The sequence below is a fragment of the Peromyscus californicus genome, unplaced genomic scaffold (assembly GCF_007827085.1).
Source record: "Peromyscus californicus insignis strain IS unplaced genomic scaffold, ASM782708v3 Scaffold_5__1_contigs__length_169319896, whole genome shotgun sequence".
Lineage (NCBI taxonomy): Eukaryota > Metazoa > Chordata > Mammalia > Rodentia > Cricetidae > Peromyscus > Peromyscus californicus.
In genome coordinates, this window is record NW_026294573.1 from 13,673,715 (window position 1) to 13,701,237 (window position 27,523).

Here is a 27,523-nt window from a genome sequence, read left to right on the forward strand (position 1 = left end):
AGGGCCAGGATGGGTACTGAGAAGGGGAGGTACCATTGGGCTGTCACTGTCCGCCGAGCTGTCACCGGCCATGTCACTGAACCTGAAGCAGGAGGCTGGTGGTGCTATGCGGCAGCCGTGGGCACCACACTCCAGTGCTCCAGGAACAGTGTCAAGGATGTGATGTGCTACCCTGGAGAGTCACCTCTGTTCCAGGTACCAGGATGCTGAGCCTGGGGGAGGGAGAAGCACAGTTTCGTTCACAGCCATGTGAGTGCTGTGCACGGTCCCTGAGCCCCGAGGCTTGCTCAGCCCCTAGATTGATATTGAGGACCCAGTGGCAAGTGTGGTAGCCCCAAGACTCTACAGCAGTGTCTCCCCCCCTCCTTCCGCCCCCAGCTCAGCTCTGATCTGATGACTGCGTCATCCTTGCAGCCTGTTGCGGGGTTATAAACGGATATTTGCAGTGAGGGTTCTTTTTTCCTATTTGGCACTATGTTGGTATTTTTAATTAGCTTTTGATAAGGCATTTATAGTTTTTAATTAAAGGGGGAAGGAGGGAAAAAATCCCTCTTACCATCAGACGGAGCAGAGCATGTGTGTGAATGTAAATCCTGGCTCAGATGTGCTGAGGTAGACAGGAGGGTCTGAAGGGACCACCCACCCTCCTCTGTGCCCTAGACACCATGACTCCAGCTTCATCCAGCTCTGGCTACCTGTGTGGATGCTCAGGTGGGCGGGGTAGGGCTGCTGTAGCTAAGTACCACAGCAGTGGCTCAAACAGCAGAAGTTCAAGATCAAGACTCTTGAGAAGGGTCCATCCTAGGCTTCTCTGGCTCTCAGTGACGTCTTGACTTGTAGTGACATCACTCAGGTCCTCATGGTCCTCATGAGGATGTCTCCCTGTTCATGCACCTTTGCGTCCCAATCTCCCCCTTTATAAGGATGTCTGTCACATCTGTAGGGTTACTGTCTCCAAGAAAGACTATATACTGGTCCAGGGTTAGGGTTTCAGTGAGTGGATTTTGGGGAGACACAGTTCAGTCCCTGATGGAGTTTTGGGTTTAGCCATTGGCCTTTAGCCTAGGGCTGGAGCTTGCTAGCTTATCAGAATGGAGAACCCATGGGGGTATTACACTTTATCTCCTCACTTTTGGGGGATCTTCCTTGCAAACATTTGCTCCCCCAATATGTATGAACACTTACCGTGTGCCATGGATATGCTGGTCAACAAAAGAGACATGCCTCCTGCCCTTATGAGGTTTAAAGTCTACAGAGGGAGGTCAGAATAGCCATGTCAGCAGGCAAGAAGCTAGGGGCTGCTGAGGTAAGATTGGGGTCACTGTTAGAGCCTGACTACCTAGTAGGGTGGACTGAGTGCCTGGGGCTCATCCCAAGAGGCGGGCCCTGAAGCTGAGAACCGAGAGAGAGGTGGCCAGGCAAGTGGTAAGTTAAGGGAGCAGTGTTTGGAGCAGAGGGACCAGTTGTGTGTGAAGGCCAGAGGCAGGAGTTTGCCTGGCATCGTGGAGGCCCCAGAGAGGAGGCTGCAGGGCTGGCTAAGAGCCAGGGTAGATGGCACTGGGCAAAGTCTGGGGACGAACATCTGCTCATGAGGATCTTGAGTTTGTCTCAGCCCATTGGGATGTAGAGAGAAGCATGACAGTCTAGACACTGGCTCCTTTGACAGGAGGGCAGGTGTGCCTGGCATTGCATCCTCTCCAGGATCCCATTCTCTGGGTGTCTGGTTTGACTGTGGCTATCATGAAGATCTTCCCTTCTCTGGGCCCCCAGCCATCTTGTGGTGTCCTAAAGAGGTGATCCCCAGCCTGAAGCCAGACTCTTAGGACCACAGTACCACATGGTTTAAAAGAGGCCTCAGAGTCCCCTTGGTTCAAGAGCAGAAGCCTTGCTCTGTGCTGCCCCTGGGCCAGCCTCAAGGTACCCTTCTAGAACATCTCCAGGGTGCTCCTGGTGGCCAGGAGTGTCTGGGAAGCCCAGGCTTCACAGCTACATCCTGGGGCTGGTGCTGGATGAGATGTGTACAGTGAAGTGACAGTCTCCTTACCTGTGAAACGGGGGTGCAGACAGCTCCTCCTCACAGGCTGCTTGTGAGGGTCACATGTGCAGATGTCCCCAGGGCCTACAATGGAGCCTTCCCCGGAGTGGGCCCCTCTCAGCCTCAGTGGCTTTCACTCTGTGTCCTGCTTCCCGGCACCAGCCAGATCTGGACCCCTGTGGGAGACCAGCAGTCTGTGTCACCTGAGGCTGGGAGAGGAGGGATGCTGGCACCCTGAAGGTGCCTTTGCTGAGACAGGCCTTCGTCTCTGCTGACCGGCTCTGCCAGTGTAGATGAATGGGCTGTCACCCAGGGGCGGGTGTGGGCCCGCCAGCGCAGGCTCTGGATCGTGTTTACTTACAGCTACCCAAGGGTTGGGAAGTGGGGAGGGCCAGTGGAGGGGGCAGTCCCTTGAGCCCTGCCCAGCCTCAGTAATTACCTTTGTAGTCCGTGAAGCCGGTAAAATGGGGGCTGGAAGGACCTCAGAGGACAGTCTGTCAAGAAAACCAAGTCCCAGCAAGGTCAGCAAGTCCAGGGTGCCTCTATGGACTCCGATGGGAGCTCCTGGCCACTCTCCACTCTGATATAAATTTATATTGAATTTTATCACAGTTCCTTGCTTTGGAGGGCTTCTGGGGACAGCAGCCCACAAAAGTGGGGTGGTCAGTGTCCATGTGACCCTCAGGACTTCAGCGGCTGTGATGCACTGTCCTTGGGTGACAGGTGCAAGGGTTCCCCCACCATTGCTGCTGTGCCCTTGGGTGAACCCCAATCCCAGCCTCTGAGATGCTACCCCATCTTTAGCGCCTTTCCTCAAGTGTTTTCCCATCCACTTCTTAGCCATAGTGGCGGAAGCTTTGGCATCTGGCCACAGACACTGCTCACCTCCTGCCACTAGGGGGGGCTCAAGAGCCTTGCATTTCCCTGAATCTGGTGCCCTGGGTCCAGGGTCACATTCCTATGGAGATCTGCCTCCTTTTGGTCACCTACCCCTCCCAGACACCAGTCCCAGCACAGGACTGGTAGTAGGGCTTGGAGGCAGCCAGGCCAGACCCAGCTGTGGGTTTAAATGCTGCTTGGCTTGACACTCCTTGGGTGAGTTACCCGGGTTCTCTACTCTGGGCCTCTGCTGTCACCTTTAATTAAATGGCGCCAGCATTGGCTTCTGTAGACTATTGGGAGCCAGTGAGCAGGGACAACTGTGCAGTTGTGTGACTTGGGTAATTGAACTTGCAGCGAGTGAGTTATAAGTCAGGGCTAATGACAGTATCTGCCACACAGGCGTGCGGGAGGTAAAGAATTCATTCATGAGCACACGGAAGCGGATGGGACTCAGTGTTGGCCACCGGCACTTTTTACCAGTGCCACATGCTGTGTTGGGGTAGCATACACAGTTACTTGACTCCTTGCAGTATCTGAGGAGTGGGTGTGTGTGTGTGTGCATGGCCATCACATCCATTTTAGAGATGAGGGAACCAAGACTCAGAGAGGTCAAGTCTTTGACCAAATGGACATGGGAGTTAAGAGCCACAGAGTGTTCTGGTCTGGCCTGCTTGCTATGTATGTGGTCATGCTCTGAGCTGGATGGAGTGGTACTATGTATGGGAGGGGGTTCCCTAGTTCTTAATTTATTAGCTTGGGCTGGGAGTATGAAGCAGGGTTCAGGGGGAGGCTAATGATGGGGGACACGCTAACCACATGTGGCCAGGAGACAGGGTGAGGAGTTTGGTGGCTTTCCCACATAACTTGGGGTCCTCCGCCTCTGGGGACAACTGTGCTCGGTCTTCCCACACAACATCTGGCTCAGAGGAGGGTATGTCTGTGGTGAGTGGCTTTGTGTTCCTTCTGGGGACCTAGAGGAGGGGTGCGGGGGGGCTGCAGGGCATCAGTAGCTGACTCTGTCCTGCCTTCCTGGCCCCAGTCACTGTGCCTGCAGCTCCAGGGTCTCCCCCACAGACCCCTCACTGGGCCTCAGCTCCCCTCAAGCCTTCTTCCTGCCCAGCGCCCTGACAGCCTAGGGCAGCCACTGGGGCTTGGTGCAGCTTGAGATGTGACTTCAGAGAAGGCAGTGTTGAGCCACTGTGCTCGGGTGCAAGGAGGGGGTTCTCAGTGAGTGGGCATGGGTGGGGGTGGGGAGAGGAGATGCCTGTTTCTGGCCAGGCTGCTGCTGTGGTCCCTGGGAACAGCAGATGGGAATGTCACCTCTCAGAGCTCTCCTCCCTGCATCTGGTGGCATCTCTGGAGGGGAAGATCTTGGCAAAGTGACAGGAGCATCAGGTGGCAGGGTCTGAGGGAAGTCCTCCAGCTCTGCAGATGAGCTGGGGTCTCCATGAAGTCCCTTCCTCCATCCAAACTGGGACTTGGAGAGGCTGAGGAGAGGTGCACTCAAGACCCGTAGCAGAATCAGGGCCACGCTGGTCACAAGTCCTGGAACTCTGGGGTCCTCCTACCTTCTGGCAGGTACTAGTGTGGAGGTTGCCTCTCCCAGAAGCCCCTGTGTATCTGTCCACCACGTGTGTCTGCACCTCGGTGCTTGGCACATCCGCTCGGAGCTGGCGGCCGCTGTCTCTACCCAGTGTGGTTCGCCAGAGGGCGGGGCCTATACCTGCGCCTGTCTCTCTTCTCAGCTCATAGCCCAGCTGGTCATAGGTGCTTTCTGAGTGTGTGTGGAGTGAATGAATGAGGGAGAGAGAGAGAGTCAGGGAAGGAGGGAAGTCAGGGTGGTTCCCAGGGCAATGGAGTATAGTGTCAGTCACCCCGGTGACATGAAGCTGAAGGACCATGGTGGGGGAGGGTGTATGGAGCTTGCTGAGTTCCCCCTGCAGGGTCTCAGCCACTGACCTGTGCCCTTCTTTCCCATAGGTGGAATTCCCTGGGACCTGGAGAGCCCTCCCATGTGCTTGACTGTGGGCCCAGGGCCCATTCGCACACTACTGAGCCTGGAAGATGCCGCATGGGCCAGCTGTGGCCCAAGGGTCACTGTCCTGGACGCTGCCACTCTGCAGACTCAGGTACCAATACTACAGAGTCCCTGCTGGGACACAGGGACGCAGCCACCTTGTGGCCTGTGCTCTTGAAGCAGAGGTATAGGTGGAGGCCAGCAGTGTGTCGATGCTGGGATGCTGGGATGCTGGGATGCTGGGATGCTGGGATGCTGGGACGCTGGCCTGGCCGCCTAGCCTATGCCAGGCTTACCTGCCCCATGCCAGGCTTACCTGCCCCACCTTACCACATTCTGTGCTCCATCGTCAGTGGCTGATAGGAGCTTTGTGATGGCTTCCCAGATGGTATTTTGGTGACATTTGCCATTGTTGATTTGTTTGAATTATTGATCTGATCAGATATGGCGCCAGACCCAGAGGGGAACCTGGCAAAGGTCCCTAGACAGGCAGGCTCCTCAGACATGCACCCTTGTGTGGGCCTGTTTTCCTGTCTCCAGTAGATTCTCTGTCTCGGACACCTCCAATTTGATACTTGATAGCTCAGGCACTAGGCAGAGCTTGGTGCTGTTAGCTTTTAGGTGGCTAGGGTAATGTCCTGGAGAGCTCTGTCCTCACTGGATAGGTGGGGAAACTGAGGTGTGGGTGCTGTGAATGATCTCTAGGAGTGTGTGTGTGTGTGTGTATGTGTGTGTTTGTGTGTGTGTTGAACGCTCGGAGTCCTGGGAGATGTGAGCTGCTAATCTTATCTGTGTTCTTGCTTTTGCTGAAGCCTAGAGGTGAGTGAGCATCTGAGTCTGCACATGGGTCTGTGGCCAGTCCTCGCTTGGCCAATGAACACCTTCATGCTGGCCCCTTGGGAACACTGGCTTCTGGTCCATGAATGAGGGTGACATATGTCTTCCCCAGGGTCCTGTGGCTCCCTTTAGGAGGCAGAACCAAGAGGTCTGTAAGTGACCTAGGTGAGGAGGCTCATGTAGGGGTGGAAACTGAGGCCGTCTTGGAGCCGGAGGCCCAGGAGAGCCAGGGTGTGGTTTAGTCTGACACACAGGTCTGAGAACCAGAGAATCACTAGGGCAAATGCCAGTTTGAAGCTGGCAGTCCGAGGACCCCAAAGCTCCAAGCTTTCTGCCTGGTTCTGAAGGTGGGAATACCTTCCATCTGCCTTAGCTACAGAGGCAGAGAGCCCTTCTCCCTTCTCAGCTGTGGTGGTCGCTGGACCAGGCGAGGCCCACACACTTGGGGAGGCCATCTGCGTGACTCTGCCTACAGGTCAAATCTTCCTCTTCTACCAAACACCCTCACAGACACACCCAGAGTCATGTGTGACCAGCTATGGGGACACTGTCAAGTGGTTGCCTGAAGTAACACTTGAGTGGGCCACGTGGAGGGAGCTTCAGTGCCGGCCCCCACCAGCAGGGGGGGATGTGATGGACATGGAGTTGGATGACTGACCTTATGCCAGCTCCTTAGCAGGGGAGGTTGTGTTTTGTGAGCCCCAGGGCAAGTTGTGAGACGTGTGTGTGTGTGTGTGTGTGTGTGTGTGTGTGTGTGTGTGTGTGTTTGTGTGTACAACCTTGGGTGTCATTCCTCAGGTGCTGTCCACCTTTATCGAGACAGAGTCTCTCTGACCCTGGGATTCATCAATTAGGCTGGACTGGCTGACTGTGTTCCCCCAGGACCTGCCTGTCTCTGTCCCACCTTCACCCCCCAGTGCTAGGGTACAAGCATGTGCCACCATGCCCTGCTTTTTTTTTTTTTTTTAAATATGTATTCTGGGGATTGAACTCATGTCTACATACCATGCCGTCTCCCAAGCCCCATGCTGCCCTTCATAGAGAGGAAGCTGGTGCTTATGGGAGCTCCTTAGCTACTCCCATGGGGTCTGTCCCATTCAGAGGCTCCTTGAGCATGGCACTGAGGACCTGTAACCTCCCTGGTACTGTTGGGCCAGACCAGAGGCCAGGGAGGTGTGGCCAGTGAGACCACAGCCTGATTTCTTGTTTAACTGAAGAGTGGGGAGGGGACCTAGTGACTGTAACCACAGACCCTCGTCCTGCCTCCCTGATGCACCCTGGAAGGCTTCTCTGCCAAGACCCCGCCCCCCATCACTTCCCTTCAAGGCCCTGTCACCTCCTCTACTTGTGAAAGAAGGTGGGTGAGATCAGCTGGCATGCCAGGTCCTGTGGTCCCTGAGAGCTAGTCCCACAGACATGTCTTTCAGGGAGGGAGTCCTCTTTCAGGGGAGCCGAGGATGGTGGCCGCTGTGGAGTTGGGGATCAGGCTTATAGCTGAGGAGGTGGGAAGCTGGGCTACCTCTCCTAGACTCCCTGACTATCTTATAAACATGAGCAGTGGCGGCTTCTTAGAGGGGAGCGTTGGCAGGATGGTTAAATGCAGCAGCCCCACCTCTGTATCAGCCACTGTTGGTCCATCTCTGTTGGTAGGGTAGCCTGCACCCCTGGAGGGAATGTAGTTTGTGAATAGCACTGGGATAGGAAGCTGGTTTTGTCTCTGCTGGGCTTTACGACCTTGGACGAGTCACTGAACCTCCCTGTGCATGGTGGTTAGTTAGACATCCATTGTCCTTATTTGCCTAGCTCCCCAACTTTTGTCTGTGTGAGGCCTAGAGGGCCAAACTGCTTGCCTGGACTCAGACGTCAGTGGTGTGGGCCTTGTCGGCCTCCGTCAGCAGCGCAGGCCTGCCTCCCTCTCGATTCGTGGGAAGAAGCTCCATCCCCTCCCATCCCAGGAGTGTGAGCTGGGCACAGAGGAGGTTTGTAGAGCCTGTGTGGGCTGCTCTCACTAGATTCTGCCCCTCTGCGGCCACAGTGCTGTCTGGCTCTGGCCGACTGTCCCAGGGCTCCAGGGACCTCCTGGCTCCTGTGAGGCTGTGCCGATTTAAGATTAGTGCTGGACCAGCGGCAGGATCAGTATGGCCTTTCACCTCCTCTGTACGCCTGGCAGGGAGTCCAGGGCCACTGGCCAGGGAGTCCCAGCAGGAGGTGCTGCAAAGCCAGTGGGTGGGCGTTTCTGGGCAGCTGGGAAGTTTCTGTGCAGGTGGGTGGCAGCTCGCCTCCCCCTCCCCCCATACATACGCCACGGTAGTAGCTCGGTTACAAGATCACACCATGTATATTTAATAGAGCCGGCCTCCTGCCTGAAAGGAGGGAGCTGCCTGCTCTGGCATTGTGCTCTAGAGCTGGCTCCATCTGGCTGCTGTTAATGACCAGAGACTCGGTCCTGGGCTAGCCGGCGCCAGGCTTGCTTCTGGGTCCCTGGCAGGACTAGTCCTGGGGGAGCCTCCAGAATGTCCACACATTTCTGTCTGTGGTCGTGCTGAGCCTGGGTTCGGCACCTGCAGGGTCTTCGATGCCCCGGCACGGTCCTGGGTTCCAAGAGAGCCCTCTGAAACACCTGCCTCATGTGACTTCCCCCAGGGTTGAGGAGGACCATGGGGAGGGAGCATGCTGGAAACTTAGCATCAGCTAGCGAGTGTCCCAAGCTAGAAGACCTGGCTGTGCAATTCTCATGGCTGGGGTACAAGGTGAAGACACCAGGGTTAATCTAGGTGTCTCCATGCCCAGGAAGGGACAATGGGTTTTGTTGGACCTGGCCTGGACTTATGTATTTTACATATAGAAACTCATTTAATCTTTGAGCCACCCTCTGCTAGGGGTGCTGTTCCCACTTAAAAGACGAGGAATCAGGCACAGAGAGGTTAAGTAATCCACCTGAGGTCACACAGCTAGAAAGAGGCAGAGTCAGGGTTTGAGCACAAGTCTTATGGGTCTTAATTCCCAGGCTGTCTGTCTCAACAAAAACGAGGTTCTGTCTCCTCTGGGATGTCACTCTGGGGGACCCCATTATGAGCCTGCATCTTCCACTACTGCGTTTTCCAGGTCGATTGTGCCTTGGTCACCCTGTGTCTGGTTCATTGGTGGTGACAGCAGGCGCCACTTAGCGGACAGTCCTAGTGGGCAGGTGTTGGGTGCAGTGTATGCCCCCCCCCCTCCAAGTCCTCAGGCACTTAGGGGACCAAGACGAGCAGGACCTGGCCTCTGCTCTTCAGGAGTTCAGAGTCTACTGTGGAGAGAGGCCAGGACTATGGTATTACCAGGCATGGTAAGGTACTGGTGTAGCTGGGACCCAGGGAGGCAGAAGCAATGCCAGCCCTAGCTAGAGGGGACACAGGAGCTGGGACTCAGGGCTGGGCTTGCCTGGGGAGGTCGTGTGTGACATGTGACGAGGGGAACGGGGTCTCAGTCGGGAGGAAAGCAGCAGGAGTCAGGCCCATGTCAGGGAGCTGGAGGTGAGCATGGTACCAGGTGGCAGGGGAGTGGGGTGGATCTGGGGCCACTGAATTGGGCACTGTTTCCTCAGCCCACTTGGCGGGGTCCCTACCTCCACCCTGACCTTGTTCGGCCCCGCCCCGATGGTTCTGGGCCACCACTGCCTCTGGGTTTTCCGTTTACCACCGATTGCTTGTTCGGCTCCGATTGCTTGTTCGGCTCCTTGATCCCGGCAGAGGCAGAAGCGAGGCCTGTTAAATAATAATGTGGCTCACCAGGGCCTGTGTCAACACCGCATCCTCCTGTTCATTATCTGCATCGCCACCTTCAAAGTCTAATCCAGTCGTCTGGAGTTCATTCGGAGCGATCGCCGGAGGGGGAGCTGGCTGTGGGGTGATTGTTGCATCTTAATTAAAAAAAAAAAAAACTGATTGGGGATAGCAGGCCTGAGGGTGTGCTCTGCTGGGATGGGGTGGTGGGGTGTTAGGCAAGTCTGTTCTCACATGAGTCTTGGGGTCTCTGCCTCCTGTTCATGGGACAGGGAGGGGTGATGGAGACAGGGCTGGGCTGTGGGTGTCCTGGAGTGGTTAGATCTGGGTAGTGTTGCTGAGAGATGAACCAGCGTGGTGTGCGGACGGGCGCCAGTCGGGAGCAAGCCCTTTTCTCTTGTTGTATTTTAAAGATTTAATTTTTAAGATTTTTCAATTATGTGTGTGCATGTGTGTCTCTGTGTGGGTGTGTATCATGGGTCCGGGTGTCCACGGAGGCCAGAAGATGCCCTGGAGCTGGAGTTAAGGCAGCTATGAGATGTTTGACATGAGTGCCGGTGATCAAACTCGGGTCCTTTGGAAGGGAGAAAGTGTTTTTAACCAGCTGCTGGGCTATCTCTATAACCACTTCCTCCTCCTTCTTTCTGTCTTCTTCTCCTTCCCCCTCCTCCTCCTCTTTAAGTTTTATTATTATCACTGGGGGAGGGGCACATGTACCACAGTGTGCCTGTGAAGGCCAGAGGACACGTGTATAGTCAAGTCTCCTCACTTCACGTGGGTCTCAGAGTCTGAGCTCAGGTCACCAGGCATGACCGGTACTATATTCTCTGAGCTATCTTTACTGGCCCCACGCTTTTATTTTTTCTCCAAATCCACCCACCCACCCACCCTCCTACCCTTTGTTGGCCTTGGAGCAGGCTGGCTCCTTCCCACAGCCAGCCTTTGCCCTCTGCTGCCCACTGTCCTAGGAGCACATGCCCATCCCACACGGCTCCATGTCTGCCGTTCAGCTCTGGACTTTACCATCACCTCCCCAGGAAGACACTCAGTCCTACAGCTTCAGCTGAGTCGCTTCCATGCCACTCATGGCTTAACACGTCACCTGGCTGTGTGGCTTCATCAACAGTAGTCATTTTCTGAAAGCATCTCCTTGATGGCTGTCCCTGGGGCCTCTAAGACATAGGCACCTGTGGCTGTAGGTACAGCAGGCTCGTGGCTTCATGGAGGGCTTCCTACAGGGCAGGTATAGCTTGCAGGTCTGTGCCACATGGCAGCAGCCACCCTTTCTGCACAGTCTGGCCTGGGAGAGACTTAGATACCAGGGACCAGCCCAAATGTCCTAGGAGGAAGTGTGAGACTGAGGAGACAGGGACAAGGCCATACCAGGAGTCAAGTGGAAGTGGAGTGAGGGGCTGGTCATGGTGTCCCTGGCCAGCAGGGATAAACCCTACCCATATGGTGGCTGCTGGCATAGGGCAAGATGGACAGTGTACCCTTGATCCAGATGTGCCAGGCAATGGGGCACATGAACTCACAGTTATGCTATTCAAGGGCCTAGGGCCCCATCTGGACCTGCCTCAACACCAGCCTTGAGGGGTTTCCACAACCCAGAGGCCCAGAGCTAAGCCAGTGTCTCTGGTATATTGTTTTTATCTTGCTAGGGATGGACCCGGGGCCCCATGCATGCTTAGCAAGTGCCCTACCACTGAGCTACACCCCCAGCCCCTGGGTACCTTGCAGAAGCCTGGCCCTGGGGTCTTGCCGAGAGTTCACTGGTGCCCCTCTCCCATTATACCCCTGCTCCCTGACCTCTGGAACAGCCCATGTAGGTCACTTGGACTCCCCCACACCTATGGGGATCTGTCTTGGGACTCACCACTGTAGCCCACACTGTAGCTGTCTATGGATACTTTGGGACTGAGTATGAGATCAAGCAGAATGAAGCCACACAGGCCAGGGCTGTCTGGCTCCTGAGTTCCCCTTGCCAAGGTGTGCAGGAGAGGTTCAGGCCGGCAGGGGGCAAGCACACCACCTGACCCAGGACCTAAGTACCCAACTTGAGAGCACCAAGGCCCTTCTGGAAGGAAGCCAAGTGTCCACTGGCAGTTGGCAGTCCCGCCCTGCTCATGCACCTGCCCTGCTGACCAGTATGAACCCCGTTTGCCACTCAGCCCAACAGGGAAGAGACTTCTCTGGGTTAGGACATCCCACAGCCTCCCATAGCCTCCCTGTGCACCCCATGCACCCATGCCTCCCCCACCCTTAATTTTCATGTTAGTACCCAAACTTCGTTTGCATGCATTAGCTGTTGTAAATCCGTCACAGCTCTCGACACGGCATGAATAAAACATCACTGGGCTGTATTAGTTTTCTGTCTCTCATCTTATTTATGACACAAAACGGGTGGGAATTTGAAAAAACGAAATCCAGGCGCGCGGCTTCTGGGGTAATGCTATGCAAATTGGCCCGGGAGCAAAATGAACCCCCAAGTCCTTGTAGCACCTGGGGACCCCCCAGTAGAGTGCCTGATGTTTGGGTCATTGGAGTATGTGGGGTCTGGAGTCAGGTCCATGGAGTCAGCTCTGTCCGGTTTTGTCTTAATGTTTTTTTTTAACGCGTGTTTTATTGTTCTCGTGTTCTTATAAACAAGGAGCTAGTGAGCAAAAACCGTGAGAGACTAATTTGCTGAAGACAGTGGGAACTTCCTAGGAGTTCAAAAGTAGCAGCAAGTTTTAGGTTAGATCTGCAGAAGAACTGCTTGTGGGGAGGGGGGCGGGGGTGTTTTTGGGGATCCTGATGTTCCCTTCCCACAGAGCAATTGTAGAGCCAAAAAGTCAGCCGTGAGGGCGTGGCCAGGTGCGGGGGCATGGCCAGGTATGAGGGCGTGACCAGGCATGAGGGCGTGACCAGGCATGAGGGCGTGACCAGGCATGAGGGCGTGACCAGGCATGAAGGCGTGGTCAGGTGTGAGGGTGTGGCCAGGCACTAGCAGGAGTTGTTGAAGGGATAGGGCTTTGGGTTCTGTCTTCTCACCAGGAAGAGTCAACTCTCTCTCCATCCAGTATTTGATCTCCCATTGGGAAGGTTTGGGTTGATAAGAGGACTTTTATAGTTTTTATAAGAAGTGGACATTGTTGCTCAGAGCTAAACTGTCTGGCTTTACCGTTTCTGCTGTTGAGTGCCTCGGTTTCCCCCCTGGAAGCATTGGGATGGTTGTAGAACTCACTGGGACTTCAAGCTGCTCCTTGCTTATTCAGCCCCAGAGCTGGCTGAGGGGAAAATTGAAGAGGGGTCCTCTAGTTTTGAGACTTACTTAGGGTGCTGGGGCTCCCAGCCCAGGGTGCAGCATGGCTTTCTCTCCAGAGCCCTGGCCTGCCATCTCCATGCCTTGTATCCCACAGGGTCTTGTGGATGTGCATACCAGGGCTGTCCTCTATGGGATGGCAGGTCACTGTGAAGAGGGACAGTGTCCAGCTTCCTCCCAGGCCCTCAGGTGGGTGGCAGGGGTCTGGGCACACATGCACAGGGCCCACTCACAAGCCAGCTGTCAGTTTCTGCAGAGGGTAGACCCTCACCCATGGTGTCTATTCTGCACCATGCTGACGCCCGGCTGGCCACTGGTCTGGTCTCAGCAGCCATGCTGGGGGGCTTCCTCTCCCTGGGTCTTCAGGAGTAGCTTAGTCTTCACGTGGCTTCCACAGCTCCACCCTGGTCCCATGGCTATACGGATGCCATGAATGAGTGGCTCAGGGTAACCTGGAGCCATGGGAGGATCAGAGCCAGACAGAGAGGGGAGATGGAGTGAAAGGGGCCGTGGATGAGAAGGGCGAAGAAGAGAGAAGTCTCATCCACACTTGCCCTCACGTCCCAGGGTAGGCACTGGGTCCAGCAGAGGCTCTGTGACTCATGGACCTGCTCCTCCCACGAGAGGGTTAAAACCCTGGTTTCCATGCTGAGTTACAGTGAGGGTGCCTGAGGCTGGTCAGAGCCCTAGGCAGGCAGGACCCTGTGACAGAACAGCCCTGGGCAGTCCTTGCTTGTCATTACCACTTTAAAGTTGAAATGACTGAGGCAAGGAGTGGCTGGACTGCCTGAATCCAGCATTCAGACCTTGGCTTTTGCCTCCCTCGGGCAGTAAGAAGCAGGCAGCAAAGCCTGCCTCAGGACAAGAGGGCCTATAAGCAGGGGAGGCACACAGCCTTGCCTAGCCCACCATTTCCTGTACCGGCCATGTCCTGCTGGCCTCCAGGTCCTCCTCTGACCGAGGCTGCAAGATCCTCCCTTTTTCTGGTGTTTGCGAGGGGATCTGCAGGGTGAGTAGACTGGGGTGCCCCCAGCCCTGGTGCGTGGAGCATCAGAGAGCAAGCTGCCCACCCTGTGGCCTCTGCCGTGATGGGCTGAGGCGGCCTCCAGCTCTCTCAGCTTAGCCCTGGTACTTGTTTGTACAGGGCAAGGCTGGGAAGGGGTTGAGGACAAGACGTATCAGAAAGGTGCATGGTGGCCCTGGGTGGCCGCTGCCCAGCAGCCCTCTCCTCAGGTGTCTGTGTTGGAGAGGAAATGCTAGGCTGGCTTTCGTAATGGCAGATAACAAAAGTCATTAAGTAGAGGAGGGGACAGCGGTGCCCCTGCCTGGAGATGCTTTTCACAGTCCACTTTTCCAGAAGAGTCACGTGCACCAATGGACGGCCTTCAGTTGAGCTACAGTGGTAAAGGGAAACACTGGTACAGCCGTGACAGTGACACGAATTTTTGCAATGGCGCCTTCTGAATGCCGTGGTTTAGGCTGCCATTGGGGTGACTATAAAGGGTCACCTTCAGCAGCTTCTTGAGTGCTTAGCGACAAGCAAGACTTAGTGTGTGATTTTACTTTATTTTTTCTGTTCTGAGATTGGAACCCAGGGTCTCATTCATGCTAAGCAAGTGCTCTGCCACTGAGCCAGGTCCCTAGCCCTGATATAGGACTGATTTTTTTTTTCCCAAAAATATTTTGAATCCAAAAAAGACCTCATGTGTATGATGAGTGCTTTGCCTGCTCTCCTTATGTACTATGTGTGTGCCGGATGGCCACTGACACCTCTGATCCCCTGGAGCTGGAGTTACAGACGGATGTGAGCTGTGCAACGTGGGTGCCAGAAATGAACCTGGGTCCTCTGTGAGAACAGTGTGCACTCTCAAACTGTTGCGTTGTCTCTCCAGCCCAGAGTTTTATTAAATTTTATTAACAACATATTTTTATTCTTTGAGAATTTCATATGTGTATACAATGTATTTTGATCATATTCACCCCCGCTCTTCCCCCAACTCCTCCCGGATCCGCTCCTCCGCTAACTTCATGCCCTCTTTTTTTAATTACTATTTTATTTTTAAGTAACTCTGCCTGTTCCCCGCAGTGGGTGATGTCCCTTCCGCTCTGTCAAGCATGAGGTGGCTTTCTGGGGAGAGGTGGAGACGGCTGTATCTCAGGCCTTCCTGATCAGGCCAGGGTTGTTTTTTTCCTGGTTGAGCCCTTGACCTCAACCAGGTCGGGCAAGGTAGAGCATCACACCAGCCAGAGTGTGGGAATTGTGTCTCATCTGAGTGACCAGCCACCCTGGTTTGTCCCAGGCTGGGAATGTCCTGAGGTTCCAGAGTCAAATGTCACAGCTGTCACAGCTAGATGCATGGACCGGAGTGAATTAGCTACCCAGGTTAGGGCCTTGGTCTCTCCGCTTTCCCGGCAATACAACTCGCAAATGTCACTTTAGTCTTTCATTCTGTTGCTCTGGCTGTGGAGGGTTGATGAGAACGCAGCACCTTAGGACAGGCAAGGGACATTTTTGACGATAGCTTGTACAAGGCCCCCTCTCTGTACACTCAGCTTGGCAGGCCTGAGTCTCAATTCCCGGTCTGTCCACTGGCCAGCTGAGCCACGACACCCATCATTCCTTGAAGTTCCTGTGTTTTGCCTTGAATGATGGTAGAAGGGTGGTCCCCACGCTATGGCTGTCCCCAAGGGTTGGAGGGAGGCAGTGTTGGTGGGGTGTGGGCCAGTGTTTGGGGAGCAGTTCACCCCCAGGCCCATGACCAGACTTCTCAGGACCAGCTGGTCCATGGTAACTGGGCAGGGATAGGTGGCAAGAATTGCTTTAAGCCCGACTTTGACTGAATGCTAGGGCTGAGGTTCCTCTGAGCCTCTGGGAGTGGGCTGCAGAGTGGGGTCTGCTCATGCCCCACTCGGCCTGTCAGGGTCTGTCAGTCCCATTTCTGGATTTGTTCACCCTCTTTTCTGTGTCAGGAAAGTCCTGGTGTCCAGTGCCCTGCCTGACTCTGTAGAGGCCTGGTGCCCTGTTGGTGCCCAAGAAGTAGAAATAGACTCTCCCGTTTCCTGGTAGCTTCCCTCTCGCTGCTGTCCTCCAGGCCCCCCACGCCATCTTGGGCTCTAATGACTTGGAGTGCTGAGCGCATCACCCTGGGAATTTATGGCAATGGCGCACAAGTGTCACCGGGAGGCACATAAATATTCCACGACTGGCTGTGTCAGCGGTCCTCTGAGAAGATCACTCACCTGGAACCCGCAGTGTGGGTGGCCATGGCTGGGTGTCCAGAGGCTGTGGAGGTAGGCACCATGGGGAGGGGCAGACCTTGTGTCGTCCTGGCCCCACACAGCAGCATGCAGGGGCCCTTTGGGTGTGCCACATACCTTCTCCACTGAGTTCTCAGCACCTGTGAGGCAGATTCTTTCTGTCCCGGTTTACAAAGTGATGGACACACTAAGTTACTCACAGAGGAGCTGAGACCCTGCCTTCCTTAGGCCAGTTCTCTTTATTTAATACTCTACCCCCTACTTTGTTTTTTAAAGATGTATTTTATTTTTAGGTGTGTGTGTGTGTGTGTGTGTGTGTGTGTGTGTGTGTGTGTGTGTGTGTGTGTATCTGTCTCTGTGTGTCTGTGTGTGGCTATGTGCACATGAGAGTGTCCTTGGAGGCTGGAAGAGGGTGTCAGATCTCTTGGTGCTGGAGTTACAGCTGGTTGTGAGCTTCCTGATGTGGGTGCTGGGAATTGAACTCACGTCCTCTACAAGAGCAGTACATGCTCTTAACCCCTGAGCTGTGTCTCTGGTGTCTCACTGTGTAGCCCACATCGGTCTTGAACTCCTGGCCATCCCTCCTGCCTCAGGTTACTGCGTACCAGGATTACAGGCACGAGCCTCCACACCCAGCTCTCAGATTCTTTAGAAAACCCAGCACACTAGAATCCAGGCCCCTCCTTACTAGTGTGATACTCGGCCTTGTTTGGATTGGCCGGGGGCCTCTTTGATCTGGGTCCTGGATGCTGTGGACACATTCCCATCAGTCTTTCACTAATTCCTTGCTTTTATAGTTGTGAGAGGCTCTGGGCTGTACCTCTGTTTCCCCTGCCCCAACCCACTGTCCCCCTGGTGCCCTAGCTGGTGGCTCCAGAGGGAGCAGGAGTTGAGATCAGGATGGGGCAGTGATGTCACCTCCAGTCTTTTTTCAGGGGCGGAACTTGGGAGAACCCTCAAGTTCCCACCTCTATGGTCTCTTTCAGTCACGTGTCATCTTCTTTGACTATTGATGCCCTTCCACTACCACCAAACCTGCCAGGGAAAGCTTGGTATCTGCTGACAGATCTTTTCATCCTTAAGCAGGACCACCCCCTACGGTCAGAGGGTTGTGTACCAGGCTCCCTGTCTGGGTTCTTTCCTGTGTGGTCAGGGCTGACTTCCAGGAAAGCCTGGTTTACCAACTCAGCAGTTATGTGGCTCATTGGCACTGAACCCAGCGGGCACTGAGGCCTGGGCCTCATGGCTGCCTTCCCTCACCCTGAGGTGCTGGGCTTGGCTCCCCCTAGGACCCATGATGCTGGCATGGCTATCTATGGGCCCAGGAGGCTCAGCCAGGAATCTGAGACCAGCTTGGAGTCTAGGAATCAGTCTCCTGACATGAGCAAAAGTACCTGGGGAAGATGACGTGGGGCCCCAAGTGGTCCGCCTTGTCCCTCACGTCCTGTCCCTGTGAGTTGGCATGGGCCTGCATGGTCCACCAGGCCCAGCATTGACTAGTCCTACCTCTGGAGGAACAAGGCTGGGTACATTTCAGACTTCTTCAATCTGGAGGCAGGGCCCAGTGGTGGCGGCTGCAGACTCAGGAGCGGCGTGTGCAGGCCCAGGCCTCACATTCTTCAGTGCGTTTGGCTTCTTCTGGGGTCAGCAATGCTCTCCTCCGAGCGGCCTCACACATGCATCCTGCTGCTGCGTGCGTGTGCATTTGCACGCAAAGATGTGTTTGCTATTTTTGGAAAAGACCGCAGACAAAGCTTGCTGGGCCTTCCCTGTGCTGCAGGTGCTGAATCAGTCCGTCTGCATGCCGAACACTGACCACTGGCTGAGGGGTATCTGTCAGGCTTGGCTTCTGTGTCTCCCCTGACTTTCTGCCGCCAGACTTCAGAGGAAGATCCCACTTGAACTCTCCTGGATTCCCCTCAGGCTGGTTCTAGCAAACAAGGAGCCATCATAGATTTCTCGGAAGAAACAGCTCAAGCCAAGGGCTGGGCTGGACTCTCAGAGGCAGGCTGCATGCAGGTCCTGAGTGATAGGGCTGTTGTATCCCTGCTGAGGCCCAGCCCTGGCTCCATGTTGGCTTAGTTTCCTTCAGAGGTCAGAGTCTCCAAGCCCTCTGCTCATGAAGTGGAGGATGCAGCTGAGAAGAGAGACAGAGCCCCTCCTGTGCACCTCGGGAGTGCTTAGACAGAGCCCCCAGTCTGAGGGAGGAGGCAGGTTCCTGTCCTCACCCTAGGGATGCCCCACCCTGTGGAGACCATGCACCCTGCCTGTCTGAGGGTCAGGGACTTCTGCTGTGTGTGTGTGTGTGTGTGTGTGTGTGTGTGTGTGTGTGTGTGTGCACGTATTGCGTATACTTGTGTATGTGTGAGTGTGCATGCATGCATATAGATGCACTTGTGTATATATGTGTGTGTGCACACACATGTGTGAGCATGCACATTCATGTGCGTGCACCGTGTATGGATGTGTTTGTGTGGAGGCCAGAAGACAGCCTGGGATGTCATCCTCAGGTACTATCCACTTTTTTCTTTTGAGACAGGGCCTTTCGCTGGTTTTTAACTTGCTAAGTAGCCAGTGAGTCGCAGGCCTCCACCTCTGCAGTGACGGGATTGTCATGTACAGCACCACAATCGCTTGGGAGGAAAAACACAGAAAACAAAAAGCAAAAAGCATAGGTTCTGGGGATCAAACTTGGATCCTCCTGCTTGCGAGGCACACACCTTACTGACGGAGCCACTTGCCCAGCCCTGTATCCGGAGGGTTGTATTGTTTGCTTAAGCTCAAATAGACCCATGCCGATAAGAAGAAAATCAGCTGGCATGGAGCAGTTCCTGCTCGTCCCCCAGCCTGCCTCCCGTGCTCTGTCTTTAATCCACACACCTTCCTCATTTGCTCCTGCGCTCTTGGTCTCTGGGTTTTGAACATTATTTCTTGACTTTTCCTGCCTTCACCATTCTATGAGAGATGAGGATTTGGTTCACACTCTTATTTCCTTCCCCGGGTAGTTCTGCAGGTTGCCATGGTTACTTTAAATAATATACATAGTTGGACATGGCCTGTGATCTTAGTATTTAGGAGGCAGAGGTGGGAGAATTATGAGCTGGGGGCCAGCCTGGGCTACATAGTGAGTATCAGTCTGGCAAGGGCTATATAGCAAGACCCTTTCCCAAAGCCAAAAACTATACATATAGCTTCAGCTTCTGCTAGCTGGTGGCTCCGCTTTTCCCTGCTGGAAGCCGAGAACCTGAACGGAGCCCTTGTGTGTTTTGGAGCTGGGTCTCCACTCGTGAGCCAAGCATGCATTTTTGCCTTCTCACCTTGCTGTCACCTCGGTTGTCTGTAGTCACATTAGGAGCGTTTACGCCACCACAGTCAGTCCGCACTGCAGACCCGATTCCTGTTAGTTGCTAATCTGTGCAGTACACTGGGCTTCCAAGGCTTATGACAGACAGGTTCAGGCAGAGCCTTGCTTAGCTTGCGCCCTTGAAGAATATGGGAACACTTGATCCTGGAGAGTGGGGGCTGGTCAGGATGGCAGCCTCAGCCTGACACCTCCATCCCCTCTATACACAGCAAAGCTTCGAGGCACACCAGGATGAGGCGGTGAGTGTAACGCACATGGTGAAAGCGGGCAGCGGTGTCTGGATGGCCTTCTCTTCTGGCTCCTCCATCCGCCTCTTCCACACTGAGACCCTGGAGCATCTTCAAGAGATCAACATTGCCACCAGGACCACCTTCCTCCTGCCAGGTGAGGCTGCTGGCTTCCTGAGGTCTGGAGTCAGGAGGACCCCCTTCCTCGTGCCAGGCGAGGCTGTGAAACCAGCTGGGGCTGGCATGAGGGGACTGACGTTCCTGGATGGCAGCAGGTGGTTGTGTAGTGGGTAGCCCAGCTCGTTAACTGCCAGGGTAGCCTTGGTCAGACTTAAAAACTGGTTCATGGTAGATGGGAAGATGCAGGGCTGGGATTTATGTCCAGGCTTGCCCTACCAAAGCTTCCATCCTGACCCTCTGCCCCCTGGACCACATCCCAGCAGTCTAGGTGCTCAGGAGTGGGCTGTAAGCTGGTAGGCTTTCAGGTGCTGGGAACTGGTACCAAAAACACATGGGCAGGGGACCCAGGCTGTCTACAACGTCCCAATACTCAGGTAACCAAAGCCTCATTCTGCCTCTGATTTATGGGCAGGAGAGGAGGCCCCCATCTGTCTCTTTCCGTAGAACTTTCTAGAAGGAAGGAGAACCTCTACATTTGTTATTCAGCAGGTTTGGAAACACCGTGAAGGTGAAGAATTTGGATGGCAACTTCTAGGGGACTGTACTTCCTCTTACAAAGCTGTCTGTTTGATGAGGGGGCGAGGGAGGAGGGATTACCACTGGGGCTCATACCACACCCCACCTTGCTGCTCTCTCCTGAAATCTCTGTGGAGTTGGCTTCCATCCCTACCCACCATTGCTGCCCATATGAAGGGCTGCTTTGGAGACCCTGGGCAGATACCTGCTGTGGTCCACTCTCTCTTCAAATGGCTTCTGGGCTACCCGTGGAGCTATAGGTACCAGCTTCTTCTGCTTCTATCCTTGTCCCAGCTTCTGCCAGTCCACTTGACTTGGGACTAGTTGAAGAGGATGACCAGCATCCTTAGGCAGGCCTGGGTTCGTCAGCGAGGAAACTGGCCCTGGGGCTAGGGAAACAGCAACATTTTTACCTGGGTGTGGGAGAAGGGCTGTGGCAAGGCTGGGCGTGGGTTTGAGCTGAACTGGGGAAAGGCTCACTGGCCAGCGCCTTGGGGTCTGAGGGCCTCTGTCCTCCCCTGAGATCTGATCCCTATTTCCAGCTGTGACCCAGACATCATCCTGGCTGCTGCTTCCACCTGGCTAGTCAGGGCATCACCCAGGATCAGGTGGCCGTTAACAAGCTAGGTAGCAGCCATGCCTATCTACTCAGAGCTGCCAGTCTACTAGAGTCCGGTACTAAGCAAGGCTCCGCTGATGGCCATCACACTGTGCTCTAAGCCCCCAAAGCTGCAGATGGTCCCCGAGTTAGAGATGCAGACATAGGTCTCCTCAGCAGGGTCATAAGCCTTGTCATGCAGTGGCTCAGAGTCCTGCTGGATGATGGGAAGTGCGGGGGATCACACACACACCCAACTTCAGAGTTAGTCGAGTCCGGGCGTAGCCACTGAGTACTCTGGTCCCTCCATGTGTTGGGATGCAGTCCTGAGGGTAGATCCCATGGCTAGGAAGGTGCTTCACATGGCTGAGGTGGGGGACAGTCCCTTCTGCACCATTCCCCTGCATCAGAAGCCCTGTGTTGATTGTGGTCCTGCTCCTTCCTGCCTTCTCCTCCCCCTTCCTCCAGTTTGAGTCCATTTCCTGAAAGGGGGAAGGGGGGGGGGAGCGGGACAAGACTGGGATTCGGACCAGTTTCATCCATTATACAACATAATAAAAATTCTCTGTATCATAGAACTACTTCGGCATTTATCTTGATAGCTAAATTATTTCAAGATAATGGAACAATGGAAAAAATGGTTAATCTTATGAGGTTTTGAAAATCTTGGGAGTCTTGTCTAGTCAGGGCAGAGTAAAGGGAGAGACATTGACTTCAGCTGTCAGAGGCCGGTCTGTGGGAGGATCCACGGGGGTGAGGGGGTGGAGAAGCCCAGCTCTGGTTGGGCTCATGGCTGTATCCCAGAGGACCCCAGACATGTGTTCTTTGCTTTTAAAGGGGAGGTACCATGGGTGAGTGTCATTGTTTCCAAGTCATGTGAGCAGAGACCCTGGAGGCTGTGTGACAGGCCTGTCCTTGTCACTCTGCTGGTCAGGTGGTGGACACATCCTCTCCCCAGCCTCAGTTTCTCCATGGATACAGGGCTGAGTCAGAGCTTGGCTGATCTCAGAGTCACATTCTTGCTAGACCCCCTGCTCTGCCTGGAAACAGTGGTCAACTCTCTTCTCCCCACTTGTCACCCTGCAGTTCTTGGTAGGAAAAAGCCTCGGTCCTGACAGGGACGTTTACTGTCATCATTCTTATCTTCTTATTGTTATCATTGTTACCTTCATGCCCCGTCCCACTGGCCTGTTGCCAGGGAGCTCCTGCAGAGCCTCCTTGCCCACCCTGAGCCTCTGGGTCAGTGCCTTCCCTGAGGCACCAGCTGTGTGTGAGCAGACAGGGAGCCCTTTTCTACGTCTGAGCCCTGGGTCTCCTCTAGGCCTGGGCACCCCTGGTCAGCCAAGCTGAGTATCTAGCTCCGTTGAGCTGAGAGAGACTCCCAACCCCCCAGCTGAGCTGGAGTCAGTTTCCCAGGCAGGAATCGGAGGGCAGAGGGCGGCTTCCTGTCCACCCCACACTGTGCCCTGGAGGAAGAAAAGCTGAACAGGATTTTTAAATTCTTTATTAGAGATATTTAAAACAGGCTTTTAAGTATTTCTTCTCCCCCACACCACCAAATGAAATAATTGCATAATTAGTAATAAATTTGTTCTTCCTCTAAGTGTGGATTTTTTTTTTTTTTAGGGCGTGTTAAAAAATTTATCACGCTCCCTCCCTTCCACTGGAGTACCCGACTGGTATTAATGCATTTTTTTAAACCTAAACTCCCTCCTCCTTTTAACTAGACAGGTCATTAATAAAATGTTCTCCGAGAGCCTGAGCTTTTAAAAGTTGTATATCTCCAGATAGATGGCCAGGGTGAGCTGAGCCCTGTGTATTAAGTCTCTATGATCAAATATTTATCCACCATTAGAATTTTTTTCTTTTGGACTGTTTGTGAAGTGTCTCACTCTCTTCCTTGAGGCGGAAGAGAGGGGCCCCAGAATGAGGCCTGCAGATGAAGTCGTTTCTCACCTCTGTCGTCTCTGTGGGTTCTCGTTCACCCTCTTCCTTTTGTCAAGTTTCTGCTGAGGTTGGGATGAGGATGCGAGGCCTCCGTACCACCTACTCTTGGTCTTGGGGTCTCGGGAGCTTATGGAAAGGAAAGTGAGGCATGTGGGGGGCAGCATAGCCACAGCTCCCTCTTGGCCTTACTATTTTGGGGGTTTGTATCTGGGATGGAACTGATCTTAGCATATTAGAGTCTAGGGCCTTTAAGTATTTATAAATATTACTCCATGCACCTCCAGTGACTGTATGTTACTGTCTCAGAGCTGTGCTCAACTGTGTGTGTGTGTGTGTGTGTGTGTGTGTGTGTGTGTGTGTGTGTGTATCCACCCATCCACTCATCTACCCACTCTTTTTCTCATCTGACCATCCATCTATTCACCCATCTATCCATCTACCAACCTATTCATCTACCAATTGCCAATCTATCTATCCATCCATCCATCTATCCATTATCCCTCCTGCCATCCATTTACTGATTAATTGCTTAATCCATCCATCTGTCCATCTATCTACACCCTTCCCAATCTGTCTACCCATCTGCCTGCCAATCCATCAATCCATCCATCCATCCATCCATTCACTCATCTACCCATTCACCTATCTATTCATCTACCAGTCCACCTATCTATGCATTTGTGAATTCATCCATCCATCCATCTATCCATCCACCTACTCACTGCACAATATACTCTTCCATCCACTCACCTATCCACCCTTCTTATTATCTATTCATCTGTCTGTCCATCTACTCACCCACCCATTTGCCTGGAGTAACCTGGCAGCAGGCCTGTTCACAGGCTCTGCCCTGGCCCCCTTCTAGTACGTGCCACTGCTGCCAGCTTCTACTTTATCTCTGCCCATTGCAGACTGTCCCACCTGCTCTTCATTGGCTTGCAGGCTGGTTTGCTGGGTGTGGCTTTCAAATGGACACCCAACTGCCCCTGGGTGCCAGGCAACTGGGCCCCGACACACAGAGCCCACATCGGCCAGTCACCGTGTCCTGTGGCATCACCCCACTGTGTCCTCACAGCAGTCCACTTACACTGGGGAAACTGAGGTCTGACTGGGTGCTCATGTCCTAACCACGGCACCCTCCAACTTGTCTTGGGGGACGTCTGGGCTGTACAGCTCCCTGATCCAGATGAACTGAGCGTATGTTGCCCCTCTCTCTGCAGGCCAGAAGCACCTGTGTGTCACCAGCCTCCTTATCTGCCAGGGTCTGCTCTGGGTAGGCACCGACCAGGGTGTCATTGTCCTGTTGCCTGTGCCCCGGCTGGAGGGCATCCCCAAGATCACAGGTAAGGTTCTGGGGCTGTCTCGGTGGGTTTTGGGGTTGGCTTCAGGGAGGAGGGGGAACTGGGCCTAGATATCTGCAATCCCTACTGATTTGTGATCGAGTCTGGCCTCTCTGTCCCTCTTGCCTTAGCCAGGGCATAGTAAAATAATATCCCAGGCTACCACCTCCTACCTTCTGAACCTTACTTTTCTGATCTGGGTGGAGATTCTCGCACTGACTGGAGAATCTGAGGGTTGGCTGAGGCACCTGATTAGTGGCAGAGTCTCTGCTGGGCCCTGCTGCTTGTCTCTGTAGCAGAGTGTATCAGAGGTAGAAGTGTGGGCTCTGAAGATGGGCCCGCGTCAGCTGTGGCAGCCAGTCGGCCCTGACCTGTGACTCTACGCCCAATAGAACAGAAGCAGGGGCAGGGAAATCCTGTTTAGACACTGGAGCTCTGGTCCCCTTTGCCTCTGCCCTGAAAGGGAAGGCAGTGGTCTCCTCTAACAGTCAGCAAGCATAGCGGGGAGAGGGAGGAGCCAACCGTGAGGCAGCCCTGCCAGACCTCTACCCTCTTCTAGACTCTCAGATTTCTGGGTGTCTTGTCTTCATGATGCACTCGCTAGAGCAATTTGTGCATGCAAGGAGGCACCCAGGCTGGGTGGGACACAGGGATGCATGAGGCAGGTAATGTCCAGGACAGCCATGGTCCAGGCAGAGGGTGCCATGGTGGAGAGAGATCAAGGAGTCGCTAGGTGCCAGCTCCCCTGGGAGGATGAAGACAGGATGCACTGTGGATGCTGGAGCTTGGCTGGAAGGAGGAGCTGTAGAGCTTGTTACAAGACTTGGCTTTCTGGGTGGAGCTCAGAGGAAGTTATCAGTGTGGCTGTTTCACCCTGGAGATGGAGGATGGCCCCTGTACCACGCCTTTTCTTTTAGGCCACCAACCAGCTCCCAAATCATGACACAGAGACCTCTTATGAATGCTCGGCTTTAGCTTAGGCTCGTTTGTTTCTAGCTCTTTTCACTTAAATTACCCTGTTTCTCTTTATCCACCTTTTGTCTCAGGGCTTTTTACTTTCCTTCTGTACATCTTACTTTCACTGTTTTCCGTGTCTGGCTGGCAGCTGCCTGGCTTCTTGCCCCGGGTGTCTCCTTCCTTCTCTTCTCTCTTCTTCTCTAGTTCCTCCTCTTGAGCCTAGTTTTCTCCTCCTGTTTATTCTCCCTGCTCACCAGCCCTGCCCAGCCTTTCTCTGCCTAGCTATTGGCCATTCAGATTTTTATTGGACCGGTCAGGTGCCTTAGGCAGGCAAGATGAAACAGCAATGCAGCTTTTCATAATTAAACAAATGCAGCATAAACAAATGTAACACATCTTTACATAGTTAAAGTAATATACCACAACAGGCCCCGTTCTATGAAGTCATGCCATGAAGCATGGCATAGACAGATCTTATGGCCTCCGGGGAGATGCCAACATAGATGGCAGATGAAAATGTCCAACCCACTCAGAAAGTTCTCCAGAAGTACTTGGCTATCTCCTTTAATGACCTGGTCTCTTGGCCCTTCTCCTCTGCTTTGCTCTCACAGGGAAAGGCATGGTGTCTCTCAATGGTCACTGTGGACCTGTGGCCTTCCTGGCTGTGGCCATGAGCATCTTGGCCCCTGACATCCTGCGGAGTGACCAGGAAGAGGCTGAGGGGCCTCAGGCTGAGGAGGACAAGCCAGATGGACAGGCTCATGAGCCAGTGCCTGCACCTGATAGCCACACAGGCCGAGAGTTGAGCCGCAAGAAAGGCATCCTGCTTCAATACCGCCTGCGCTCCACGGCCCACCTCCCCGGGCCTGTGCTGTCCGTGCGGGAGCCGGCACCCACAGATGGCTCAGCTCTGGAGCATAGTGAGGAGGATGGCTCCATCTACGAGATGGCTGATGACCCTGATGTCTGGGTACGCAGCCGGCCCTGTGCCCGTGATGCCCACCGCAAGGAGATCTGTTCTGTGGCCATTATCTCCGGTGGGCAAGGTTACCGACACTTCGGCAGTGCTCCCGGTGGCCTGAGTGGGCGGCCTGCCCCGTGCAGCGAGACGGACAGTACACTTCTTATCTGGCAGGTGCCCTTGGCTCTATAGCTATCCACCCTGTCCATCCGGAGGTCGTCACAGGGCAGCTGGACCGCTGGAGACATGCTGGGACCTTTTTTGGCCCACCTGGATTCCCCCCAGGGACTTGTACAGGCCACAAGACGGGCCTGGATTCTCCACTGAGGCCTTGAAGAGCAGAGGAAAACCTTTGAAAACAAAAATTCAGAATGTTTTGGGGAGGGGTTTTAGGGTCATGGGGTATGGAAGGACACACTTGGAGAATATGGCCTTTTTGTTTTGTTTTGGTTTTGAAGCAAAAAAACATAAAACCTCACCACTGCCTGCTAAACCCAGAACCTTTTGTTGGGGCTGAGTGAGGCTCGGAGGTGGCCGTGCCCCTCCAGGAAGGATGTATGTGTGAGTGCCTGAGCATGTGGACTGGCGTGTGAATATATATATGAATACGTATATACGATGTATATTATATGTGTATAAATACAATCTGTACATAATGGGTCTCTGGGAGATGCTGGAATAAAAGGCAAGAGATATGTGGGCCATGTGGGCTTTATGGGATGTCATGGGGATGGGACACAGTGAATAACTATTGCCAGATAAGGGATGTTGGGGACCAGGGGCTCCCCTGCTCCAGCATGAAGGATTGAAGCCAGGGTCAGGTTGGAGGCCACTCAGAAACACACTTCAGAAGGCACTGTCCAAGGCAGTTATCAGTTGCTATCCATAACCACTTAATTTGCATGTTAAAGATTTGGTCCATCATCTCTTAGCCACATTTCAGGTGTGACTGGAAGAGCCCTGCTGGGTGGATGAGTATTGAACAGGTTGGACAACATACATGACCATCATTTTCATCATGGCGAAAGGCTCGCTTGCTCAAAGAAGGGCTCTTGGGTACTTTCTGGAGTGTCTTGGAGAAAGGCTGGTCACCTCGCTCTGGAGAGGTCATAGTGTATGAGGCAGTGAGAAGAGGGGTGGCCTTGGGCTCCTCAGTAGCTGGGGCCCAAGACTTTGAGCAGGGAGGGGGGGGCTGCTCCCGAATCTGGAGACATGGATGAATACCAGGCGGGACTGTTGCGGGCTGCCAGAAAGAACCAGTGCTCGGGCCTCTTACCTCGCCTGGCTCCATTCTTCTTGAGAGTTCAAGCAGCTGCTGCAGGGAAAAGAAAATAAA

General features: G+C 54.0%; 1 protein-coding gene across 8 annotated transcripts in view; it reads left to right on the forward strand.

Annotated features, from left to right (window-relative positions):
* Window positions 1-26,882, forward strand: part of Arhgef10l (Rho guanine nucleotide exchange factor 10 like) — a 138,873-nt gene extending 111,991 nt beyond the window's left edge. For all 8 annotated transcript variants that reach the window (XM_052715390.1, XM_052715388.1, XM_052715392.1 and 5 more), the window contains 4 exons: window positions 4,898-5,046; window positions 19,671-19,845; window positions 24,150-24,272; window positions 25,838-26,882. In XM_052715390.1, coding sequence (XP_052571350.1) covers window positions 4,898-5,046; window positions 19,671-19,845; window positions 24,150-24,272; window positions 25,838-26,379 — 989 coding nt within the window. In that variant the 3' untranslated portion in view covers window positions 26,380-26,882. The remainder of the gene's footprint in view (window positions 1-4,897; window positions 5,047-19,670; window positions 19,846-24,149; window positions 24,273-25,837) is intronic.
* The last annotated feature ends 641 nt before the right edge of the window (window positions 26,883-27,523 follow it).